The sequence below is a fragment of the Rousettus aegyptiacus genome, unplaced genomic scaffold (genome assembly GCF_014176215.1).
Source record: "Rousettus aegyptiacus isolate mRouAeg1 unplaced genomic scaffold, mRouAeg1.p scaffold_m13_p_6, whole genome shotgun sequence".
Classification (NCBI taxonomy): Eukaryota; Metazoa; Chordata; class Mammalia; order Chiroptera; family Pteropodidae; genus Rousettus; species Rousettus aegyptiacus.
The window spans coordinates 60376790-60396410 of NW_023416309.1; the positions used below are offsets into that span (position 1 = coordinate 60376790).

General features: G+C 60.9%; 2 protein-coding genes and 1 long non-coding RNA gene across 5 annotated transcripts; 2 read left to right on the forward strand and 1 right to left on the reverse strand.

Annotated features, from left to right (window-relative positions):
- ECHS1 (enoyl-CoA hydratase, short chain 1) lies at positions 1-5239 on the reverse strand. The gene is made up of 8 exons (XM_016157586.2): positions 5092-5239; positions 4467-4664; positions 3798-3925; positions 2951-3050; positions 1635-1739; positions 1089-1208; positions 918-985; positions 1-150 (listed from the first exon to the last, which is right to left on the reverse strand). The coding sequence occupies exons 1-8, from the start codon at positions 5177-5179 to the stop codon at positions 85-87; spliced, it is 873 nt and encodes a 290-aa protein (XP_016013072.2). The 5' UTR covers positions 5180-5239; the 3' UTR covers positions 1-84.
- A 52-nt stretch (positions 5240-5291) lies between these two features.
- Positions 5292-6561, forward strand: LOC118603876. The gene is made up of 2 exons (XR_004951413.1): positions 5292-5365; positions 6476-6561. It is a non-coding gene; the product is annotated as an uncharacterized LOC118603876 (long non-coding RNA).
- Positions 6562-8426: 1865 nt separating this feature from the next.
- PAOX (polyamine oxidase) lies at positions 8427-19478 on the forward strand. Of its 3 annotated transcripts, none has more exons than XM_016157554.2 (7): positions 8427-8773; positions 9276-9762; positions 10411-10610; positions 12148-12400; positions 14563-14675; positions 15085-15315; positions 17916-19478. In XM_016157554.2, the coding sequence occupies exons 1-7, from the start codon at positions 8590-8592 to the stop codon at positions 18002-18004; spliced, it is 1557 nt and encodes a 518-aa protein (XP_016013040.2). In that variant the 5' UTR covers positions 8427-8589; the 3' UTR covers positions 18005-19478. The 3 variants fall into 3 exon arrangements, with proteins under 3 accessions (XP_016013040.2, XP_016013041.2, XP_036078874.1); XM_016157555.2 differs by having other exon boundaries at positions 8428-8773; positions 15158-15315; XM_036222981.1 differs by lacking the exon at positions 15085-15315 and having other exon boundaries at positions 8428-8773.
- The last annotated feature ends 143 nt before the right edge of the window (positions 19479-19621 follow it).

Here is a 19621-nt window from a genome sequence, read left to right on the forward strand (position 1 = left end):
TGCCTTTAAAACAGGGGTTTATTTGCTTCTGAAGCCGCCACACCGCACCCCGTCAGTGGAGGCTTGAGGCACAGGCGGCGGCTCTCACTGGTCTTGGAAGCTGGCCTTCCTCTTCTCCACAAACGCCGCCATCCCTTCCTTCTGGTCCTCCTGTGGGAAGGGAGAGCGGAGCTTGCCGGTCCTGTTTCCTGCCGGGCCCAGAGGGGCGGGGCCTCTGAGCAGCCCCACCTGCAGACCTGGGGAGGTCTGGAGCGCCCCACCGAGCAGGGCAGGCCTGGGATGGGTGTTGGTGGCCCCCACCCCACATGATGGTCATTTAGTACCTGGACCTTGTGTGGCACTGGGTCGTGCGCCACACCACCCACACTGAGGAGCACCCGGAGGGGCACGAGGTTGGGATCCAAGCTTAACCTCTTTAACCTCTGCATCCTCCTGTGTGTGCGAACACACAAGGACGCACGCACACACACATCATCACTTCAAGAGCCAAAGCCGTTTGTATGTTCCTTTTACAAAACACCTAGATGTGACTGACTGATAATAAAAGAGACGAATGTGAGTGATTATTAGAGAAAGGATTTCCTTTAAGTTACTGGCAGGAATCCTAGGAAATACTGCCCTGAAGCTTCAGATCCCAGCATGAGAATACACTCGGACCTATCCCAAGTAACTGGAGTGACGCGGGGGAATGGTCTGCATTCAGGGGTGCAACCCGGAAGCCCTTTTGTAACAGTAAATCAACGTTTCTGTCCTTTTGAGCTTCCACACCCTGGACTTAGTCACAAAGACCGATGCTCACTGATGGACACACCTGACCCAGCTACTCAGCAAAGGGGAACGGTGTTAAAGGCACGAGGACGTCCTGGCGACGTCTCGGCGGGAGCACGCGTAACCTGATGGGAATGTCGTCCACTCACCGTGGCAAAGGTGGAGTAGAAGATTTTCCTCTCCAGCTTATTTCCCTCTGTCAGCGTCATTTCAAAAGCTGGAAAAGGAGCCCGGCCGTTATGCAGGGAGATGCCAGGTGTGGGAGCGCAGGGCTCCTCTGTCCTGGCGGCCCCTTTGCCACGCTCCCGCGGGGGCCCCACCTGCATTCACCGCCTCTTTAGCCATCGCTGTTATCAGTTTAGAATTGCTGGCAATTTTCTCTGCACACCGGATGGCTTCTTCAAGCAGCGTCTCAACGGGAAAAACTTTGCTTACAAGACCTAAAACACAAAGGGCAAACGCCGTGTGGAGGTGGCAGTGGTGAGTGTTGCCCTTTGAGTGGCAGCCATGCTCTGAGAGTAGAGGCGTGGAGGCATTCGCGAGGGGCTGTGGCTGCAGAGCCCACGGCCTGCACCGTCCTCAAGGCCGGCCAACTCTGACAGGCGCAGGCCACTGAGGGGCAGGGAGAGACGGTGCCTGCAGAGGGGCTCGGGGATCCGCCGTTTCCTTGTTGAGGTTTGGGAGATTCGATGGTTTAGAATGTTCTTAGCCTTTGCGTGTTTTAGCTCCTCTTCTACACACGTGACAGGTCAAGTAAAAGAGGCAGCAGTCCCCTGCGTTCTGGGGACGTGGCAAAGCACCGTGCTGATCACACTCCCCGCTCCGCTCCCCGTGGGGCAACTCCATGGGGTGACCTCGGCCTGTACCTGCTTGCTTGGCATCCTGGGCTGAGATCCTGTCACCAGTGAGAACCATCTCCATGGCCAGAGACTTCCCCACGGCGCGGGTCAGCCTCTGGGTGCCCCCCGCACCTGCAGGGGTAGAGGGCCGCCAGTCACAGCTGGCTCTGTGGCTGGTCCAAGCCAAGATGCCGCAGACGCGGTGCCGACAAGCTGAGAGGCTGAAGATGGGCCTCTTGGGGGGGGCGGTGTGCAGAAAGAAGTGAGGCAGCCAGTAGGTGGGGAAGCAGGACGCCTGAGAAACCGGGCCAAGGGGGGGCCCTACCCATGCTCGGGCCCACCCTGGCACCGTGGCCCCCGCATCCGCACCTGCCGTGCTGCAGTCAGACCCTGGACAGACGCGCGGAGCCTGCAGCTCCCGACCTCAAACCCAGCTGCTCCCCGCGGGGTCCCGGCCGCTCTGGACATGCCCTTCTCCCCCGGCAGTCTGCGGCTGTCTGGCCCCAGGAAGCTGCCCCACATGTCCGCACACCCTCCCGCCAGCTGGAGAGAGCACCGCCTGCCCGGACACGGGACCCACACTGAACCGTGGGTGCCAGGGTGAGCCAAGGGGACCACCTGAGGGAGACCCCCACAGTCCAGCAGACTCAGGCGCTGCCTCTGTGAAGCGGAGACCTCGGGTGTTGGGATGGGAAGAGCCCAGCGGTCAGCGGAGCTCATGCAGGGCCTCCGGGGCCCGCGGACAATGGGACATGGCCTGCTGCCCACCCAGCGGCTCAGGAGCCTCGGCTCCAGGCTCCACACGCACCAGGGCAGACAAGAGCCTGGCGCCCTCGTCAGGTGGACCTCGGGGGGCACAGGTGTCACCGTTTGCCCATTGATCCCATTGACCTCCATGTGGGGATCTGATTTCCTGCTCTGTTGAACTTGGGTGAGGCCATGGGAATTGCGCTGGCCCCTGAAACACCAGCAGATGTGACATGTGCCATCTCTGGGCACAAGCTCTCAGTGCCGGCCCTTGGTCGCCATGTTCTCTGTTTTGAGCTTCTGACATACGAGGACCCTAAGCCACTGTGTGGTCAGCCCTTCCCGGCAGTGTTTGACACAGGATCTGGCCATCACCTATGGAGCCAACACAGCTCCGGGGCTCCAGGGCCACTCTGAGTGTGACTGTGTCCACTCACACTAAGTGAGCTGGTCGGCAGAGGAAGCAATGGGCCCAGACAAGCAATGGGTCCTTCCTCCGAAGCCAGCTCTCTCTGTCTCACCCTGGGAAAGCCTCCAAGACATGGGCGGACTCTGGGGAGAGACCTGAAGACTGTGCCAATAGTGGTGCCCTTTACCTGGGATTGTTCCTAGCAGGATTTCTGGCTGTGCAAACTGGGCTTTCTCTCCAGCATAGACGATGTCACACATCAGAGCAAGTTCACAGCCGCCACCGAACTGCAAAATGACATGAGGTGTCACCGAGGGAACCCAGACAGATCACTCTGTTTGCCTATTTAAATTTTCTATTAAAATTGAACACAGTCTGGGGTACAGCAAAAATTAATACAGAAGCGCAAAGTTAGTTAAGTGTCCCCACGAATGACCCACAAATGGTTGACACCGCTTGATTCTTTCTGTAAAGGGCCAGATGGCAAACGTGTTTGGCTTTGTGTCCTACAGGCTCTGTCATGTGGCAGCTGGCCGCAGGGTGAGGGTGGACCTCTGGGCTCCAATCAGCTTCATTTGCTGTCCCCAGGGGAACTTTGTTAAATAATCATAACCGACACACCCTCATCACTTCTCTACAGGCTTCCACCAGCCCAACACCTCCAAATAGTCCACAGGCCCACAAGAGCCCCCGAGGCCCCACAGAGGAGACTCAGAGCTTTCGAGGACAGTGGAAGTGGTTAGTGTACAGGTGCGGTATTGGTTGCAAAGTTGCTAACACTGCACAGAAAAGCCCACACGTGCGTCCTGGACATGGGAGAGAGGAGAAACACTGGGGAGTCCCAGGGCCCAGGGGTCCACTGACGAAAGCAGGTGCTGAAGCAGCTCCTCTCCTCACAGTCCCCGGCGGTGGAAGGCCCGCTGTCTGGGGAACTTGGCTCAGGCCTTTTCAAAACAAGAACCAGTCCCACGTTCCATGCACAAGCACGATGCTGTGAAGAACTGAGTGCGAGGGCGACGCAGGCCGACACTCACAGCGTATCCGTTCACGGCAGCTATGATGGGCTTCTTGACCTGGGACAGTTGGTCCAACTGTCTCAGGAACTGGGTGAAAGAGCACTCCTGAAACGTCAGGGCCTGCATCTCCTTGATATCGGCTCCAGCTGGCACGAGAGAGTGTCAGTTACCAGTGCGCAGATACCCCGCTGTGGCCGGGGCCCCCAAATGCCAAGTATGTGCTGTGTGCAGGCACTGGGGTGCTGAGAGTGGGGCCTGGCCTATGTGTCAATGTCCATGTGGACACACTGCTGGGCAGCAGGGACAATACACTGTGACACGTGTCCAAGGAGGTGATGCAGAGGGACAACGGGACAGGAAACAGACTTGAGGGGGACTCCGAGGATCCTGGACTTATTCATTAGTTCCTTGAGCCCGCAACACACAATACCTGATGGTCGAGGACCCGAATCCCTTTGAATAAACTTATCAGCTGGCTGGTGGAGCACACCTAGTGTGACACTCAGAGCGACTCGTCCAAGCAGTTCCCCAGCCTATCCCCAATTATGTGTATGTGACCCCAAGTTGTACTGGCTTTTCTGACACGACCTCGGAGGTGTACGTGTGTCTGGGACACCATGGACCATGGGCAGGGCCACAATCAGACCGCCCCTCGCACAGCCCACGACCCGCTCCCATGCTGCCCACCTGCAAACACCTTCTCCCCACCCGTGAGGACGATGGCCCCCACAGCCCGGTCCTCCTCGAAGGCCTGCAGTGCCTGGCTGAGCTCGGTGATCAGGCCCTTGCAGAGCGCGTTGAGAGCCTTGGGGCGGTTCAGCTGGATCAGCCCCACGTTGTGGGCCTTCCCCTTCTTTTCTGTAATGATGTACTCGAACTTAGCACCTGGGGCACGGAGGGAAAGGGGGCTTGCATTCATGCAGGCATCCGACAGGGGGCTACACCATCATCACTTGACAGAGTTACTCCGACAGCCCCCTGCCCAATCCTTGTTGGCTGCTCAGCCACGTGACCAGCGCCTCCGGTCACGGCAGTGCCGAGGCGTCGGCTGAGCGGGGGACAAGCGGTGGACACGGGCAGGCCTGGACAGGAGGCGCGGCAGGACATAAGGAGCAACTCCAACTCCAGAGGCCTGTCAGTCCGCTACGCCCCGTGAACGCAGCGGAATCCGCAAGGGACACACACGGCAGCTCCTGGCGCTCAGGCCCCAGTGCCCCGCGGGGAGGGCACTGCAGCGCCGGGCGGGGGTCCCGCGTGCGGCCTCCGAGAGGGGCTCCCGCCCCGAGCCCACGCCCCTGGGCGCCGCGCTCACCTGCGGCGAAGGTGCGCAGCGCCGCGCAGCCGTGCCGGGGGCGCAGCAGGCCGGGGACGCAGGGCAGCAGCGAGCGCAGCGCAGCCATGGCGGCCGGGACACGACCTGGCGCCGCCCCTCTCCGCGCGGGCCAGAGCCCTCCCCGCCCCCGGCCTGCATCGCGAGACCTCGGCGATCTCGCGAGACCAGGACGCTGGGGACGTGGACGAGGCGAGATTTCGTCACCGAACCCGACTCCGCGGGCGGCGAAGCGGGGCAGGGGACGGGAGGGGCGGTGAGAAGAGGGGAGCGGAGGGGGTCGTGCGGTTGAAGTCAGGCGGGGATGGGGACGCGGCTGAGCGGCGGCGGGAGGGCTCGCCGCGTCCGCCCGGGGCGGCGCGCTCGTCCCGACGCCGGGCCCCGCCCCCCGCGCCGGTGGCGGACCGTCCCTGAGCGGGAGCTGAGATCGTCGAGACGACTTAGTGCAGATCGGGCGGGGGCCACGCGCCCACGGGGCCCCTCTGCGACCCAGGCGGCCCTCGGGGCCGGGACGCCCAGCAAAGCCTGAAAGTCCCCCAAGCGGAGCCCCCCACCTAACGTCTGGGCCTGGGGCCTCTGGCCGTCCCTTGTGTCCATCCGCCCGCGTCGCCTCCTTCCTTGACCAGTGATGGGCGTTAGCTTTGCCTCGCTTTTGGCCTTTGGCCCTTGTCCCACCATCTTTCTTGGGTGACTTCTGGGTGCCTGGAGGCCCGAACTCTGAGCAGGATACAAATGCAGACACTGGGGAACGGGTCGTCTCTGGAGCCTGCTGAGTGCTGGCGGCACACAGCCTGTGACCCTGCCACCGTTCTCGGGGTCGGTTCACGCACCAGGGAGACATTTCCGTTTTCTTACCCGGGTCCTCCGCCCAAACTGTTGTGTGTCACAGCAGCAGGGACTCAAACAACTGCTTTGCAGAGTGGGAAGGAGTTGAGAGGCAGAAGTGCTTAGAAAAGGAAAAGACAGATTAGCAAAGCCTTTCAGAGCCATAATGTAGCTGATTTCATCATCACTGGGCATGTTTCCTAGGGGTGGCTGGCTTCCCTGTTTTTCTCCCTGGTCCAGCTCAGGGGCCAGAGTCCTCATGAAGTAGTTAGTGCCTTATTCACAGCGGCTGCGCGGGGCCGCGGAGGAACATTGTGCGACAATAAACAATTCATATCGCTGATGAGTGTGTTTACATATTTAAATGTAGCAGGCATGAAGCACATTACTGGTTCTTTATATTGGCAATTTGCTAATATTGAAATTATCGTTTTATGAAATAAAATGTAAGTTCTAACCAGAAAATTTTAAGTTGTTTTGATTTGTAAATTTTAAAAGTTTACACCTGTATCACCAGGCCCCCTTTTGTATTCTTGCCCAGGTTCTGCCAATGCCAGTGTGAGATGAAAGATCACCTACAAATGAAAAGCAAAGTGATACTCAAGTAAATAAAATTCGAACCAGAATTTACTGTTCAATGAAACTTCATTTCCAGCCCGAGTGGAATAAAGACTTCCACAGAGAAAGAAACATCAGCAACAGCCTGCACTGCAGGAGGCTCTGTGTCAGCGTGGGCTACACCGCTCTGCGGGCTCGGGAAGTGGCGCCAGGGATGGACTTCGACACCCAGGCGGGCGCACGGGGGAGTCTTTGAGTGGGGACCCCTGAGCCAGAGACTGCTTTGGGCAGCACAGTGTGGGGGAAATAGAAGTCCCCAAGAATTGGAGGCTGCCCCTCCTCTGCAGACAGGTGACACTGGGGCCAGGTGTCTGCGCTCGTCCGCGGTCCCAATGGAGTCGCCAGCGCCGGTTCTCCTCAGTTGCGGGCTGCCAGGCTGAGCAAGGAGGCCAGGGGCGAAGGCGGCACCGTTTTGGAGAACTGGTCCTAGGCCCAGCACTTTAGCTAGGAGGCAGCACTGCCGACCAGGACCGCCTCGGGTACCCTCGTCCACAGCAGTCAAGACGGTGGCGTTTCCTCCGGGATTTCTGTGCTTTTGCCGCTTCCGGGGGACGGGCAGCGGTCGGTGGGCGCCTCCGGGTGCGAGGTGCGCCTTGTGGGACAGGCACACGCGAAGCTAGAAGCTCCGGCTGCTCCTCGGCCGCCCTGCGTGCTCTCCCTGCTGGGCCTCGAAGCTGGCGGGACGCGCCGGAGCCGCCCCCGAGCTCCCGCGGCCCGCTGGGGAGGGGCGCGGGCGAGAGGTGTGGAGGGAGGAGAGTGGGGGTGGGAGGGCCGTGAGGAGATGGGCAAGAGATCGGGGCTCCGGGAGTCCGTGGGTGGAAGAACGGGAGGCACCCAGCGCCACCGCCTGGCAGGCAGCAAACGATGCAGCACACAAGCCACCCTCGCTCGCTGCTGGCAGTCAGCCGCGGACGCCTCCGCCTGTGTTGCCCATGGGACCAGCTACAGAGACTGCTCAGGGCCAGGAGCCCGCCGGCCTGAGGTCTGGCCATAGACTGCAGGAATTTCCAGACTTTTGCGCACGCGGCAGCGCTTCTCCCGACATCATTCTGTGGAAGTGCGCGCAGCCCTTGCACCCACGTCTCACGGGAGAAAACGATCAGATAGATGTTCGTGCATCTAGTTTCTCCTTCCCCACTGACTCCCAGAAAGCTGGGATTTTTGTCCCTGTTATTCAGGGCTGAGTCCTCAGCACCTGGAATGATTTAAATCGCTACTATATTCTCAGGCCCGAAAAGTAGTTAGCTTCCTAAGCCCCTCCCCACACTCCCAACAGTGGCACTGGGTAACTGTGCGGTCCCTACCCTTGCAGCAGCCTGGACGTCTCGCCCCTGCTCAGAGGGGTTCCTGGCCCCGCTTAGCTTGAACTTTGTGCTTGAGGTGCATTGCATCCTGTGCGTGTGTAGACGCGTGACTGCACACAGAGCAGTGCCGTGGCCTGGGGGCTACGTCGCAGTCGCTCCGGACGCGTGAAGCTCTTCCCGCCCCGCCCTGACGTCAGAGCTCTCATCAGGCCGTCCTCCGACTTCCACCCACGGGCCCCGCGGAGTCCCAAGGCGAGGGTGCTGGCCCGCATCTGTGACACAACAGGGAGACGCCTCCTCCGCCATCTGGTCACCACTCTCCTGACTCCTCTGAAAGAATGACCCGCCTGGCGGCGGGCCCGAGTGCTCCTCGGTGGAGACCTTCGCCCCCAAAGTCCGCGGTCCTCCGCTGCCGTCCGGACAGTGCGCCAGACAACCGGGGGAAGCCCCAGGCCCCGCCCAGGGCGGCCCGCGGGGCTTGTACCCGCCAATGCGCGTCCTGCCCCGCGCCGCATCCGCGCCTCGCCTCTCGCCCCCGTCCGCGCCCCGCCTCTCGCCCCCGTCCGCGCCCCGCCCCGCTTCTGCACCGCCCCGCGCCCTCCTCCACTTCCCCCGGTTAGCCCCGTGCCCGGGTCTCCGGTAACGCCCCTCCTACCCCCGGTTTCTCAGGCCTCTCTCGGGTTCTTCCGTCCGCCCTGCACCGGGACAAGCGGACACTGCCCGAGACGGCGCGATGGAGTCGAGCGGCGGCGACGCCGAGACCCCCAGCTTCGGCCCGAGGGTGCTGGTGGTGGGCGGCGGCATCGCGGGGCTGGGCGCCGCGCAGAGGCTCTGCCGCCACCCGGCCTTCCCGCGCCTGCGGGTCCTGGAAGCCACGGCCCGCGCCGGAGGCCGCATCCGCTCAGAGCGCAGCTTCGGTAAAGGCCTCCCGCGGAACTCTTCCCGGAACCGCTTACCGGAACCCAACCGGTGCTGCACGAGCTCTGCCGCCTCCGGGCTCGGCCTGCGCCCAGGTGTAACTGGCCCAGGACCCTTGCCTGGCTCCCGGGTGCATGTCCGCCGGCCCCTCTTAATCCGCCAACGGCCTCTAGTCTCCGGAAACTCAGCGGCGCTTAGCTAGCATGCCGGCCCCTGCCGCGGGGGGAGCCCGTGGCTGTCCCCCCCACCCCCCGCAGCCTGCTGCCAGCTCCCAGGGCCCCCTTCTGTTCCCGGCGCGCCCCCCACCCCCACCGCGCCCCCCGCCCTGGTGTTCAGGCCCGCACACCCTGTGCCAGGTGTTCCCTTAAGCTAGGTCTGACCAGGCCCTGGGGCTGGTTTTCAGAGCATATTTGAGAAGGGCATATGTGGTCCAGGAGGAGGGCTCAGGGGTTACCTCTGTGGGGAGAGAACCTCCAGGCGGCATCTCCTGTCCCCTTCCAGGCGGTGTTGTGGAGATAGGTGCTCACTGGATCCACGGGCCCTCCCAGGGCAACCCGGTCTTCCAGCTGGCTGCCAAGTATGGGCTGCTGGGGGAGAAGGAGCTGTCAGCGGAGAACCAGCTGATGGAGACCGGGGGTCACGTGGGCCTGCCCTCCGTGTCCTATGCCAGCTCCGGGGGAAGCGTGAGCCTTGAGCTGGTGGCGGAGATGGCCACCCTGTTCTATAGTCTCGTGGACCAGACCCGGGAGTTCCTGCATGCGGCTGAGCCGCCGGTGCCCAGCGTTGGGGAGTACCTCAAGAAGGAGATCAGTCAGCGCGCGGCCCGCTGGACGGAAGACGAGGGCACCAGAAAGCTCAAGCTGGCCGTTCTGGACAGCTTCTTCAGCCTGGAGTGCTGCGTGAGTGGCGCGCACAGCATGGACCTGGTGGCCCTCGCGCCCTTCGGGGAGTACTCCGTGTTGCCGGGGCTGGACTGCACACTCCCGGGGTAAGCGTATGCCGCACCCACCCGGTCCATGCTGTGCGCAGGGCCGCGGAGGAGTGGGATGGACAAGGAGACCTTTGTCATCTGTGTTTCAGAGAGATTGGTCGTTTATTGCCCTACTTGTGCTCAGTTAGGAAAAACAAGATACGTTTCAGAAAGAGTGATTAAAAGGAGGAGGTGCATCTCGTTCTGTTTTTCCTCCACGTTTGGGAGGCCCCTTAGGTGCTAAGCACTGTGTGAGGGGCAGACGGGGCCCTGTCCTTCCATGGGCACTTGCCAGACAATCCCAGGATTGTCCTGCAGGACTCTCCCAGGGGTCGGGGTCATGCCTGGCATGTGGCCGAGGCTCCTGTGTGGAGGGGGAGGGCTCTGTGACTAGTCAGTGCTCCGAATTAGAGTGCTGGGCGGAGAGGAGGGGCCTTGTTTGATCCTCTAGGAGCTTGAAATGCACTCACTCCTTAAGCCTCCCATTAGGGGGGTGTCCACATTCCTGTGGGGGATCAGAAACCAGCCTGGCAGGTGTCCTCGCGTGCTGCTGAGCCACGCTCCACCTCAGTTCCTTGATGCTGGCCAGCAGCCAGTGGGCGATTTCAGCATCTTACCCGCCTGCAGGCTGGCGCCCTATACAGCACCAACACTTCTGTCTCCTAGGGGCTATCAAGGGCTCATTGACGGCATCCTGGCCTCCTTACCCCAGGACATGATGGTTTTTAACAAGCCCGTGAAGACCGTTCACTGGAATGGGTCGTTCCAGGAAGCCACGTCTCCCGGGGAGACGTTCCCCGTGTCGGTGGAGTGTGAAGACGGGACTCGCTTCCCAGCACATCACGTGGTCCTCACCGTGCCACTAGGTAAAGCCACACTCCGTGGTTTCCCTCCCTGCCCCTGCCGGGTGCCCCTGGCTCTGGTTCTGCCCCGGCCCCAGTTCACACTTCCGTTCCATTCCTCGCGGGGTAGGCTTGCTGTTGGGTTTTGTCACAGTTGGAGTTTTAGAGAGAGAGAGCAAAGGCAAGTCAGCTGTCCTGCTCCTTTGGACATAGTTTTTGGAAAGGGCGGGGGTCCTCTGGAGGGAGCTGCCCCTGGGAGGGCGTGTGGTCGTATGTCCGGGTTCGGGGACAGCAGTGAGCAGGGAAGGAGGCGTGCAGGTGGTTCCGCTGAGTCCTAGAGCTGGCGCGGCAGGTGTGAGTCGGGGCTGGCAGGTGGATGCAAGGTGGGGATGGTTGAAACTGCCAGTGTCCTCGTCTCCTCGGGTGGCTCGGGGACTTACCTGTGCTCACGCCCCGTGTGACAGATGTCAGCAGAGACAAGTCATTTAGTCACCCAAGTTCACAAAGCCAGCAGGTGCCAGGTGCGAGATGGAGCGTCTCCCCGTGCCCCCCAGCCCCGCCCGCGGGGGCCGTGCCACCGTGCTGGCGTGCCCTGGCAGGCAGGCTCATCCGGGGGGCTCGTTCAGCCCCACCGCGTTTCCCGCAAATGGACCCATCTGGAGTACTGAAGTTCTGCTCCGATGCTGTTGGCCTCTCCTTTTGGGGGGTGGGGTGGGGTTAGAACCTTTTGCGGTTGTTCCCACCGTGGCTCGCGCAGCTCCGTCACAGTGCTCTTCTTTCCTTCACCCCGGTGGCTTCGTTCATCGGCAGTTCCTGCTGCTCACCGAGCGCCAGCCGTGAGCAGCTGCTGCCTCACTGTGGCCTTGACCGGCCTTCCTGGGAGCGGGGCCCCTCACACTTGTTCTTTACGGGCGTGGAATTTTCTCGTGTGTAGGCGTCGTCGCTTGGCATCACTCAGCGCCGGCGGACGTTTGAGTTGTCTGCCTCCCCCGCCTCACACGATGGTTTACTCGCGCGCTTGCTCGTGCGGGCACACCCAGCTGAGCGCAGCATCGCGCCTGGGCTGCCGACCAGCCGCAGGAAGGCTGCGCAGTCGTGGCCAGCCCCCCTCGGCGACGCGCGCTCCACCTTGCCGCCTGTGGGCTGTCTGTCTTGTGCTGACGTGCAAGTTACCTGCATCCTGAAGAGACTGGCACGTGCCGTGGATTTCCCTTTCACTGTTTGGGCTGAGCTGCTTTTTCCGCCAAGCAGATGAGTTCTTGCGGAGCCTCTGGGGAGGCCTGTGCACTCACTGCTCCCCCATGGGCTGAACGGCAGGGGCTCAGAGGTGTGACCGTGTCCCTGCAGAGCATTCGGGGCAGGGAGTGTCAGCTGTCCCTGCCTGAGCAGGTGGCCCTGGGACCTCCAGGCAGTGCTGGCCACTACGTTCTGGGGTCCCCAGCAGGCAGGTGTGTTGGGGCCCTTTTTCCCTGACTCCTGTGCCTGGGTTAGCGTGGGGCCCTGTGGCTGTCGGTTCTGGGTTTGATATGTGGTGTAAGTCACGGTCACTGGTGAATTCCAGGCTTTCTTAAGGAACGTCTGGACACCTTCTTCGAGCCTCCGCTGCCCACCGAGAAGGCAGAAGCCATCAGGAAGGTCGGCTTTGGGACCAACAACAAAATCTTCCTGGAGTTCGCAGAGCCCTTCTGGGAGCCGGGCTGCCAGCACATCCAGGTGGTGTGGGAGGATGCGTCACCCCTGCAGGATGCCGCCCCTGCGATGCGGGACACCTGGTTCCGGAAGCTGATTGGCTTCCTGGTCCTGCCCTCCTTCCCGTAAGAGTGCTGCCCCTCGGAGGGGGCTCAGGCCGGAGCTCCGACTGGGTGGTGGGGCGGCCTGCTCGGCTAAGGGTCCAGCCACGTGTGTATGTGCCGTGTGGTACTTCTGGAGGGTTTAATGGGGGAGGCCCCAAGGGCACCCCAGATGCCTAGGGACAGATGTGCTGGGCCCGACCTCTGCAGGGACGGCCAGAAGCCCACTGTGTGCAGCTTGTCAGCCTCTTCCGGGGACTAGGATGTGCTGGTGGCTGGAAGGCATGATTTGGTCAGTGAGCAAACATTTACCAAAATTCTCGGGAAGCCAGAGGTCGCAGCTTACGAAGAAGTTTGAAACTTGGAGTGTTTATAGGTGGGAGGCAAAACCTAGACCCGATGCAGTGATTGAAGGAAACATTCCCCGTAAGCCATGGAGTCATGGACATGTAACTGAAGGGCCGAATGTGTGGCCCGGACATGCAGTATGAGTGCAGCTGCCCGTGTGGACCTGGGCCACCTCAGAAAATAAGCCCGCCCAGTTTATGGAGGGAGTGCTGGTGGCTCCTGCAAGATTAAGAGACACAGTTATCCTGCCGTGTCGGGTGGCAGACGCGGGCTGGGCCTCCGTCCTGAGGCGTGGCAGAGTTGGGGACCAGGGGAAGAGGGGAAAGGCGGGCACAGCTGCCACCGCAGTCCGTCCCCACCAGCCACAGAGCAGGGTGTGCGGGCGGCTCCAGCCTGTGTGGGGACCATGTGGGTCTTGTTTGCACCGAGGAACGGCCTGACATCTGGGGGTTTGGACACATGCCGGGCCTGTCGGTGAGTGGTGGCCCTGTCACTGGCTGTGCTCAGCCACCTGCTGCAGGCCCCGTGCACAGCCTGCTCGCCACACGCAGGATGTTGTGGGGACGACTGTCCCAGGGGGCCCTGGGGGTCTTCGTGGGACACCGTGGCTTCAGGACTCCCTTTTATACTCTCAGAAATTATCGAAGATCCCAAAGAGCTTGTGTTTGTGTGGGCTCTGTCTACACATTTACCGCATTAGAAATTAAATCTGAGAAATTCTTTGAAATGATGCCAGACCTGTTCCATGTTAGTATAAATAACATTTTTAATGAAAAATAACTTTCTAAAACGGAATGTAGCGAGAAGGACTGCTCAGTTGTCTCCCGCGCTGAGCGCAGGCCCACTGTGCACCAGGCCTGTCCTGGCCGAAGCGCGTGACAGCTGGACTCACACAGGTGTGTCGCTCCAGGTAGTGGGTGTTCCCCCCAACCCCAACCCTGCACGAACTCAGGAAGTGGTAGTTCTGCACAGGTGAGCCGCAGGGCGGCCAGCTCACTCCCTCCATGATTTTGGTCATCCGGAAAGCGGGGTTGAAGCCGTCTTCCAAGGGTTGACGCATCTCATGCACAATGGCAAAAACCTAGATTTGTTGACATCACCACCAATCTCAGAAAAGTCTCCCAGTACTGGGAGCCTAGCAAGCTGTTGGTAGCAGATAAAAAGTTTCTAAAATTCTATTTTTTGCTCGAAAGGTTAAATGTTATCACCTGCGGTAAATACTTGCAGTTGCTTTCCTGGTGACAAGCACACTTGCTCATTTTCGAGAGAATGCTTCCACGTCCCTAAGCCTGAACTCCAAGCCTGTCACTTGCTCATAAGAGCACCCGGAAGGGACCGGTCAGCTGCGACTGGATCCCCAGGGCAGGCCGGCAGCGGGGTGGCTCGCTGTCCAGCGCAGAGGATGCGTCCTCTGTGCCCCCTGCCCTGCTGGGCTCACCCGGTGTTGGAGAGGCGGGGCTTCAAGCCGCTAGCTGCCTTCCTGCCTCCCCGAGCTCTCTCAGGTCGCCGTGGCCTTCGTTCCTGCGTGTTAGGGGGGACACGGCTAGCCCCGTGTGTGTCACGGCCTCGCCTGCGACGGGCCCGTGGTGAGGCTGGGCTGCTCCCACACGGTGGTGCGGGCGGGTGTGGGCGGGCGGGGTGCAGGAAGCACCGTCCGGTGTCATGCAGAGTTCCGACCTGGCAGGGCCCCCGGACTTTGTGGCCCACATTCGCAGGGCTGCTGACCCGAGGAATGCTCGCAGGGGACACTGTGCGGGTTGTTGGGTCCCTGCCGAGACACCCAGGTGATGGGCGGGGGGCCGGGCCCCACCTCGACTGTCTTGTGGGTCCCCACACAGGTCCGCCCACGTCCTCTGTGGGTTCATCGCTGGGCTTGAGTCCGAGTTCATGGAGACGCTGTCGGACGCCGAGGTGCTCCAGGCTCTGACCCACGTGCTTCGCAGGGCAACAGGTACTGACCGCTTGCTGCCGCCTCACCGCCTCGTGTCTCCCGCTGGCCGAGATCCACATCGGCGACGCCGAGCTGGCCCCTGCGGGCCTCCAGGGACGGCCCTGCCTTCCTCCAGCAGGGCCGCCCATCGGCACGCTTCTTTCTGCGGAGCTGAAACGACTGTGTGCACGCCCCGCGCTGCCTCTCCCGCCCTGCCCCCCGAAGCAAACGCCGCGGCCGCGGCCGCGGCCGCTGAGGCTCCGATGGCTCGGGCCCACCGTCAGAGGCACACGCGGGTGGCCGTGGGTGGGGTGGCGGGCGCCGCTTTGCGGGTGTCCCGAGGGGAGCAAGGTGGCCACAACAGGGAGAGGTTCTGCTCACACGCTCTGTGGCTTGATTCTCCCCGGACAGTGTCTTTCGTTTTAAACAGCTCGGTCTTCAGAGTGGTCTAGCTGCAGAGGTGCGGCAGGAGTGCCAGCTAACGGTGGCATCTCTGTGCTCAGGAAACCCCCAGCTCCCGGCGCCCAGGGGCGTGCTGAGGTCGCGCTGGCACAGCGCCCCGTACACCAGGGGCTCCTACAGCTACGTGGCTGTGGGCAGCACCGGCGACGACATCGACCTGCTGGCTCAGCCCCTCCCCATGGGCGGAGAGAAGCCCCAGGTAGGGTGCCGCCTGCATCCCTGGACAGGCCTGGAGCTGCTGGGACACAGGGGTGGTGGATGTGGCTGGCCCCCCAGGATCTATTTTCTTTGTGAAAATAAGAATAATTTTTAAATGTATTATTTTTCTCAGAGTTTTGCATACACCTAGCTTCACGCATTAATGAATCCCACGGTGCCAGCCAGTGACATAAAATGACAAGCTGCAGGAGGCTGGCGGGGGCACCCACCGCCCCCTCCCAGACCAACTGTCCCGTCTCGGCAGCGTGGTTCTGGCACCGCCTTGATGAAACCTTGGGTTGTGGAAAACGTCACGGACACGAGGGCGGGCGGGGCCTTCGGGTCCCCATCCCCAGCCACCTGTCCCTGTCCTCGCCTCGCCCTGCTGGCGGCCAGGGTGTCCCACAGGTGACGTGATCTGACTTGCAGGTATTTCAGTGCGTATCTCTGAAAGATGGAGGGCGCTCTCTTAACCTACGTGACTGAAAGACTGCTGTCACACCTAGACATTAACAGTTTAGTCGTTAAAAGTTAACTCGACGTTGGGCTTTCGTCCCGTCCCGTCCCGTCGCTGACTGCTCACCGCGCGGGGGGCTCCCAGCCCCCTCCAGCCCTCCGCCCGCCCGGCGCGCCCCCGGGCCCCCGTGGCGCCCGCCGGTGCCAGTGCTCCTCGGTGCGTGCACGCTCCCGTTGGCTCCGGGCGCGACCCACACGGGAGCCGCAGCGGCGAGCTGCACTTCCTGCCCGTGTGGAGAGCTCAGCGTGCGAGCCCTCGTGCGCGCCTGTCTGTGAGTGAGTACGAGTATCTGTGTGTGAGTGCACGCATGTGTGTGCATGTGAGCAAGTGCGGGTGTACAAGGGAGACGAGTGTGTGAATTTGCACCTGTCTGGGCAAGTGTGTACATGTGAGTATGTGTTGTGAGTGCGGGCGTACGTGTCAGTGTGTGAGCAAGTGTGTGGGATTTAGTTTCCTGTGCATTCGTTGGCCTGGGTTCTGCCAGCTGCCTATGTCCGAGTCCCCTAGCCCTGGGTCATGGACCGGTACCGGTCCGTGGTCTGTCAGGACCCGGGCTGCACAGCAGGAGGTGAGCGGCAGGCGGGCGAGCGAAGCTTCGTCTGTTGGCATTCGCTGCCCAGCACCAGCATCACCACCTCAGCTCCACCTCAGGTCGTCGGGCACCAGAGTCTCACAGGAGCCCCGGGCCCTGGTGCCACTAAGGTTGGGGACCGCCGGTCCATGTCCTTGCTCCCTTCCAGGCACAGGTGTCTGCCAGCCGCAGCCCCTGGAGGCATAGCGGGAGCCTGTGCCCGCCTGCCTGGGCCTCTGCCACCGGGGCCCTGCGTGCCTCGTTCCTGTTCTGGACCCTGCCTCCTGGGGTCCATGTCGTCTCTTGGTTTGCTCCCTGGCTTTGTAGGAGCACTCGTTCTGAGAGCTTCCTGACACAGGCGTGCATGGGAGGCGCATCTGAGGGACAGTTGCACATGTGAAGATGTCTTTTTCTTACACTTACACGTCACTGTGCCTGTCCTAATCTCTGTGCAACAGACCGCCCCGAAGAACCACCCCGCAATCATGCCGACAGCTCTGTAGGGGCGCTGTGGGTGGCTCGTTTCTGCCCCACAGCGTCTGGTGTCTCAGCTGGGAAGACTTGAGCCACTGGGAGTGACTCGGAGCTAGGGCTGGGGTCGTCTGAGGCTGCCCCTCTTACATGGCTGGCCCTGGGCTGGGGTGACGTGAAGGCTGAGCTCGTCTGGGACGTTGGCTCGTGCGCCTGGCTGTGGCTGCTCTGTGTGGCTTTGCCTTCTTCAGCATGGCGGCCTCAGAGCCGCTTGCCCAGCACGGGTGTCCCGGCCGCATGGTGCCCTGCAGCTGAGCTCGGAAGTCAGGGGCACCTCGTGCCACGCTCCACAGGCCTGCTCAGATCGTAGGCCAGGGTGTGGGCCCACCTTCCTCAGCCCAGTCAACGCCCCAGGTCGGGCATAGAATCCTGGTGAGAGCTGCACCCTCGGGGTGTAAGGCATCCCCAGTGTAGCTGTTGGGACACCCACAGCCATTGGAAGCTTTGTGTCCCATTTTCAGATCCGTGGGAAGCTTTGCGGAGCGCTTGGCTTCTGCACTCGGGGTGGCACTGTGCCTGTTGGCGGTGGCGCTGTGTCGCACCCCCGGCTGGCCCCGGCTGCTCCCACCTGGGCAGGTGCCTTTGGATGACGTCGTTGTCTCTCCGCTCCTCTCGTTTTCTGGCGTTTCTGTCGTTTGGATGCTGGACTTCTGGACTGGTCTGCAGACGTTCTTGTCTTTCCCCCCGATTACCGTCTCTCTGGTTTTGGGGTCACGCCCTTAACGTCATCTGCCAAACCTCATGCGTGTTCCACTTTGCGGTCACGTTTAGCTCCCGCATGCTTGGTCTCTGAGGCGCCCTTCCCTGTCATCGCTGGTTTCCATGACTGCAGCACCTGCTCTTGCTCTGCGGCCCCCTCCGGCTGCGAGATCAGGTGAAGAGCAAGCCACACGTTCCTGTCAGCTCTGCAGCCACCAGCAAAGGGCCCGCGGCTCACAGCTCGCCCCTGGCGCCCTGCCCTAACGCTGACCCTTCTTCGCAGCTCCAGATACTGTTTGCTGGGGAAGCCACACATCGGACCTTTTACTCCACCACACACGGAGCTCTGCTGTCCGGCTGGAGGGAGGCTGACCGGCTCATCGCTCTGAGGGACCCCCAGGCACAGCCGCCGGGGCCCAGGCTCTGAGCCTGGCCCCACTCCGCCTACGCCAGTGACGCTGGCACCACACTTCCCTCTGACAGGCGGATGTTCATCGTGGCTTGAGACTGGGAGTGTGTCGTCACCGGGGTCAGCTCTCCCACTTGTCACATCTGTCACTGAGTCTGGCCAGGGCTGATCTGGAGCTGAGCATGAAGTCTTCCTGGAGACGTGGCACAGGTGCCACCGCTGACGCCGGTGGCTCATTCATAAAGTGTGTTGAAGTCTCCTATGTCTGGAGCCATCCTTTCGTCTCTGGGCTGCAGTGTCAGTGGCCTCTGTCTCGACTTGCCCTCGGCCCAGGTCATTGCAGGGCCCTGTGCCCCTGGCACGTGGCCCATCTTCCCGTGGATTCCTTGGACTCTGGGAGCTGCGGTTGTCCCTTATTCGGACATCTTCAGGTGTTCCTGAGTTCTCATTGCTGGTGGCTAGGGCCGCAGCATAGCTGACGGACCTGCCGTTGTTCACCAACAGCCACTTTGTTAGGCGCCCTCTGCGTGGTGGGCCGGGAGACAGTGCACGGGGGGCAGAGTAGCCAGGCGTGTCACGGTGAGCGTGAAGAGTGTGTCAGGGTGAATGTGGGGAACGTGTCTGGTACGCTGGGCAGTGCTGGGCGAGTGTGTTGGCTCAGTGTCTCATACTCGCCTGTCTTGGGTTTTCCCTGCTCGTGCCCCAGAGTTCTGTATGTGTCCACTGTTTTGTGTGACTGGAATGGTTTTGCTTGGACACCTGCCAGTCAGTTGGCTGTGAGAGAAATTCAGAATTCACCAGGGTTTTACTTTGGTTTTAAGGTCCTTGGACTAAGAAGGAATGCACCTTCTACCACATGCAAAGGTCTGTGTTGTTGGCACCCAAGGTTTCATCAAGCCTTTGGCAGATATTTCCATATTCAAAGAGACCAAGGCAGCTCTTAGCTGCCTCTGGGTGGGAGGGTGGCCCAGTGAAGAGGGGCAGGGGGCTGGGTCCCCACCTGGAGTCTGATTCATCAGGAGGCTGAGAAGGCTTGCGGAGGAAGCCACCTGGCAGGACTTGTCTCCATGGTGGCCACTCAACCCCAAGGACATTGAGCGCTGTGTATAGAGGCGTAAGACCATTGAGACCACAGTAATGATGATGTTTCTGTGCCGAGAATCAGCGTGTTTGGAATTCGAGGAGCTCGTTTTAGAACTCCCACCAGTGTCATGTTCTTGTGACCCAGTAAGAGTCACAAGTAATCGCGGAGACTCCTGCCTGCGTTCACGCAGTGTTGGGACAGCAAGGCCCAGGTTTACTGTGTTAACAATTTTGAGGAGAATTGCAGCCAGTATTTGCAAAGGGTTTGTTTGTTACATTGAAACCTGGAGCAAATGAAAAAGAAAGGATATTACGTTTATAAAATAAAAGTATTTGAAAGTTTGTAAAAAGGGACCAAAGGGGACTGCTCAATTTTGTCACACTTATACTCAGGACATGCTTAAGGAAGAACTTGGATTTTTTAATTTAATTAATGTCACTATGTCTACGAATTTTTTCAAAACCCCCAAAACTCAGGACCCTTGAGAACAACCTGG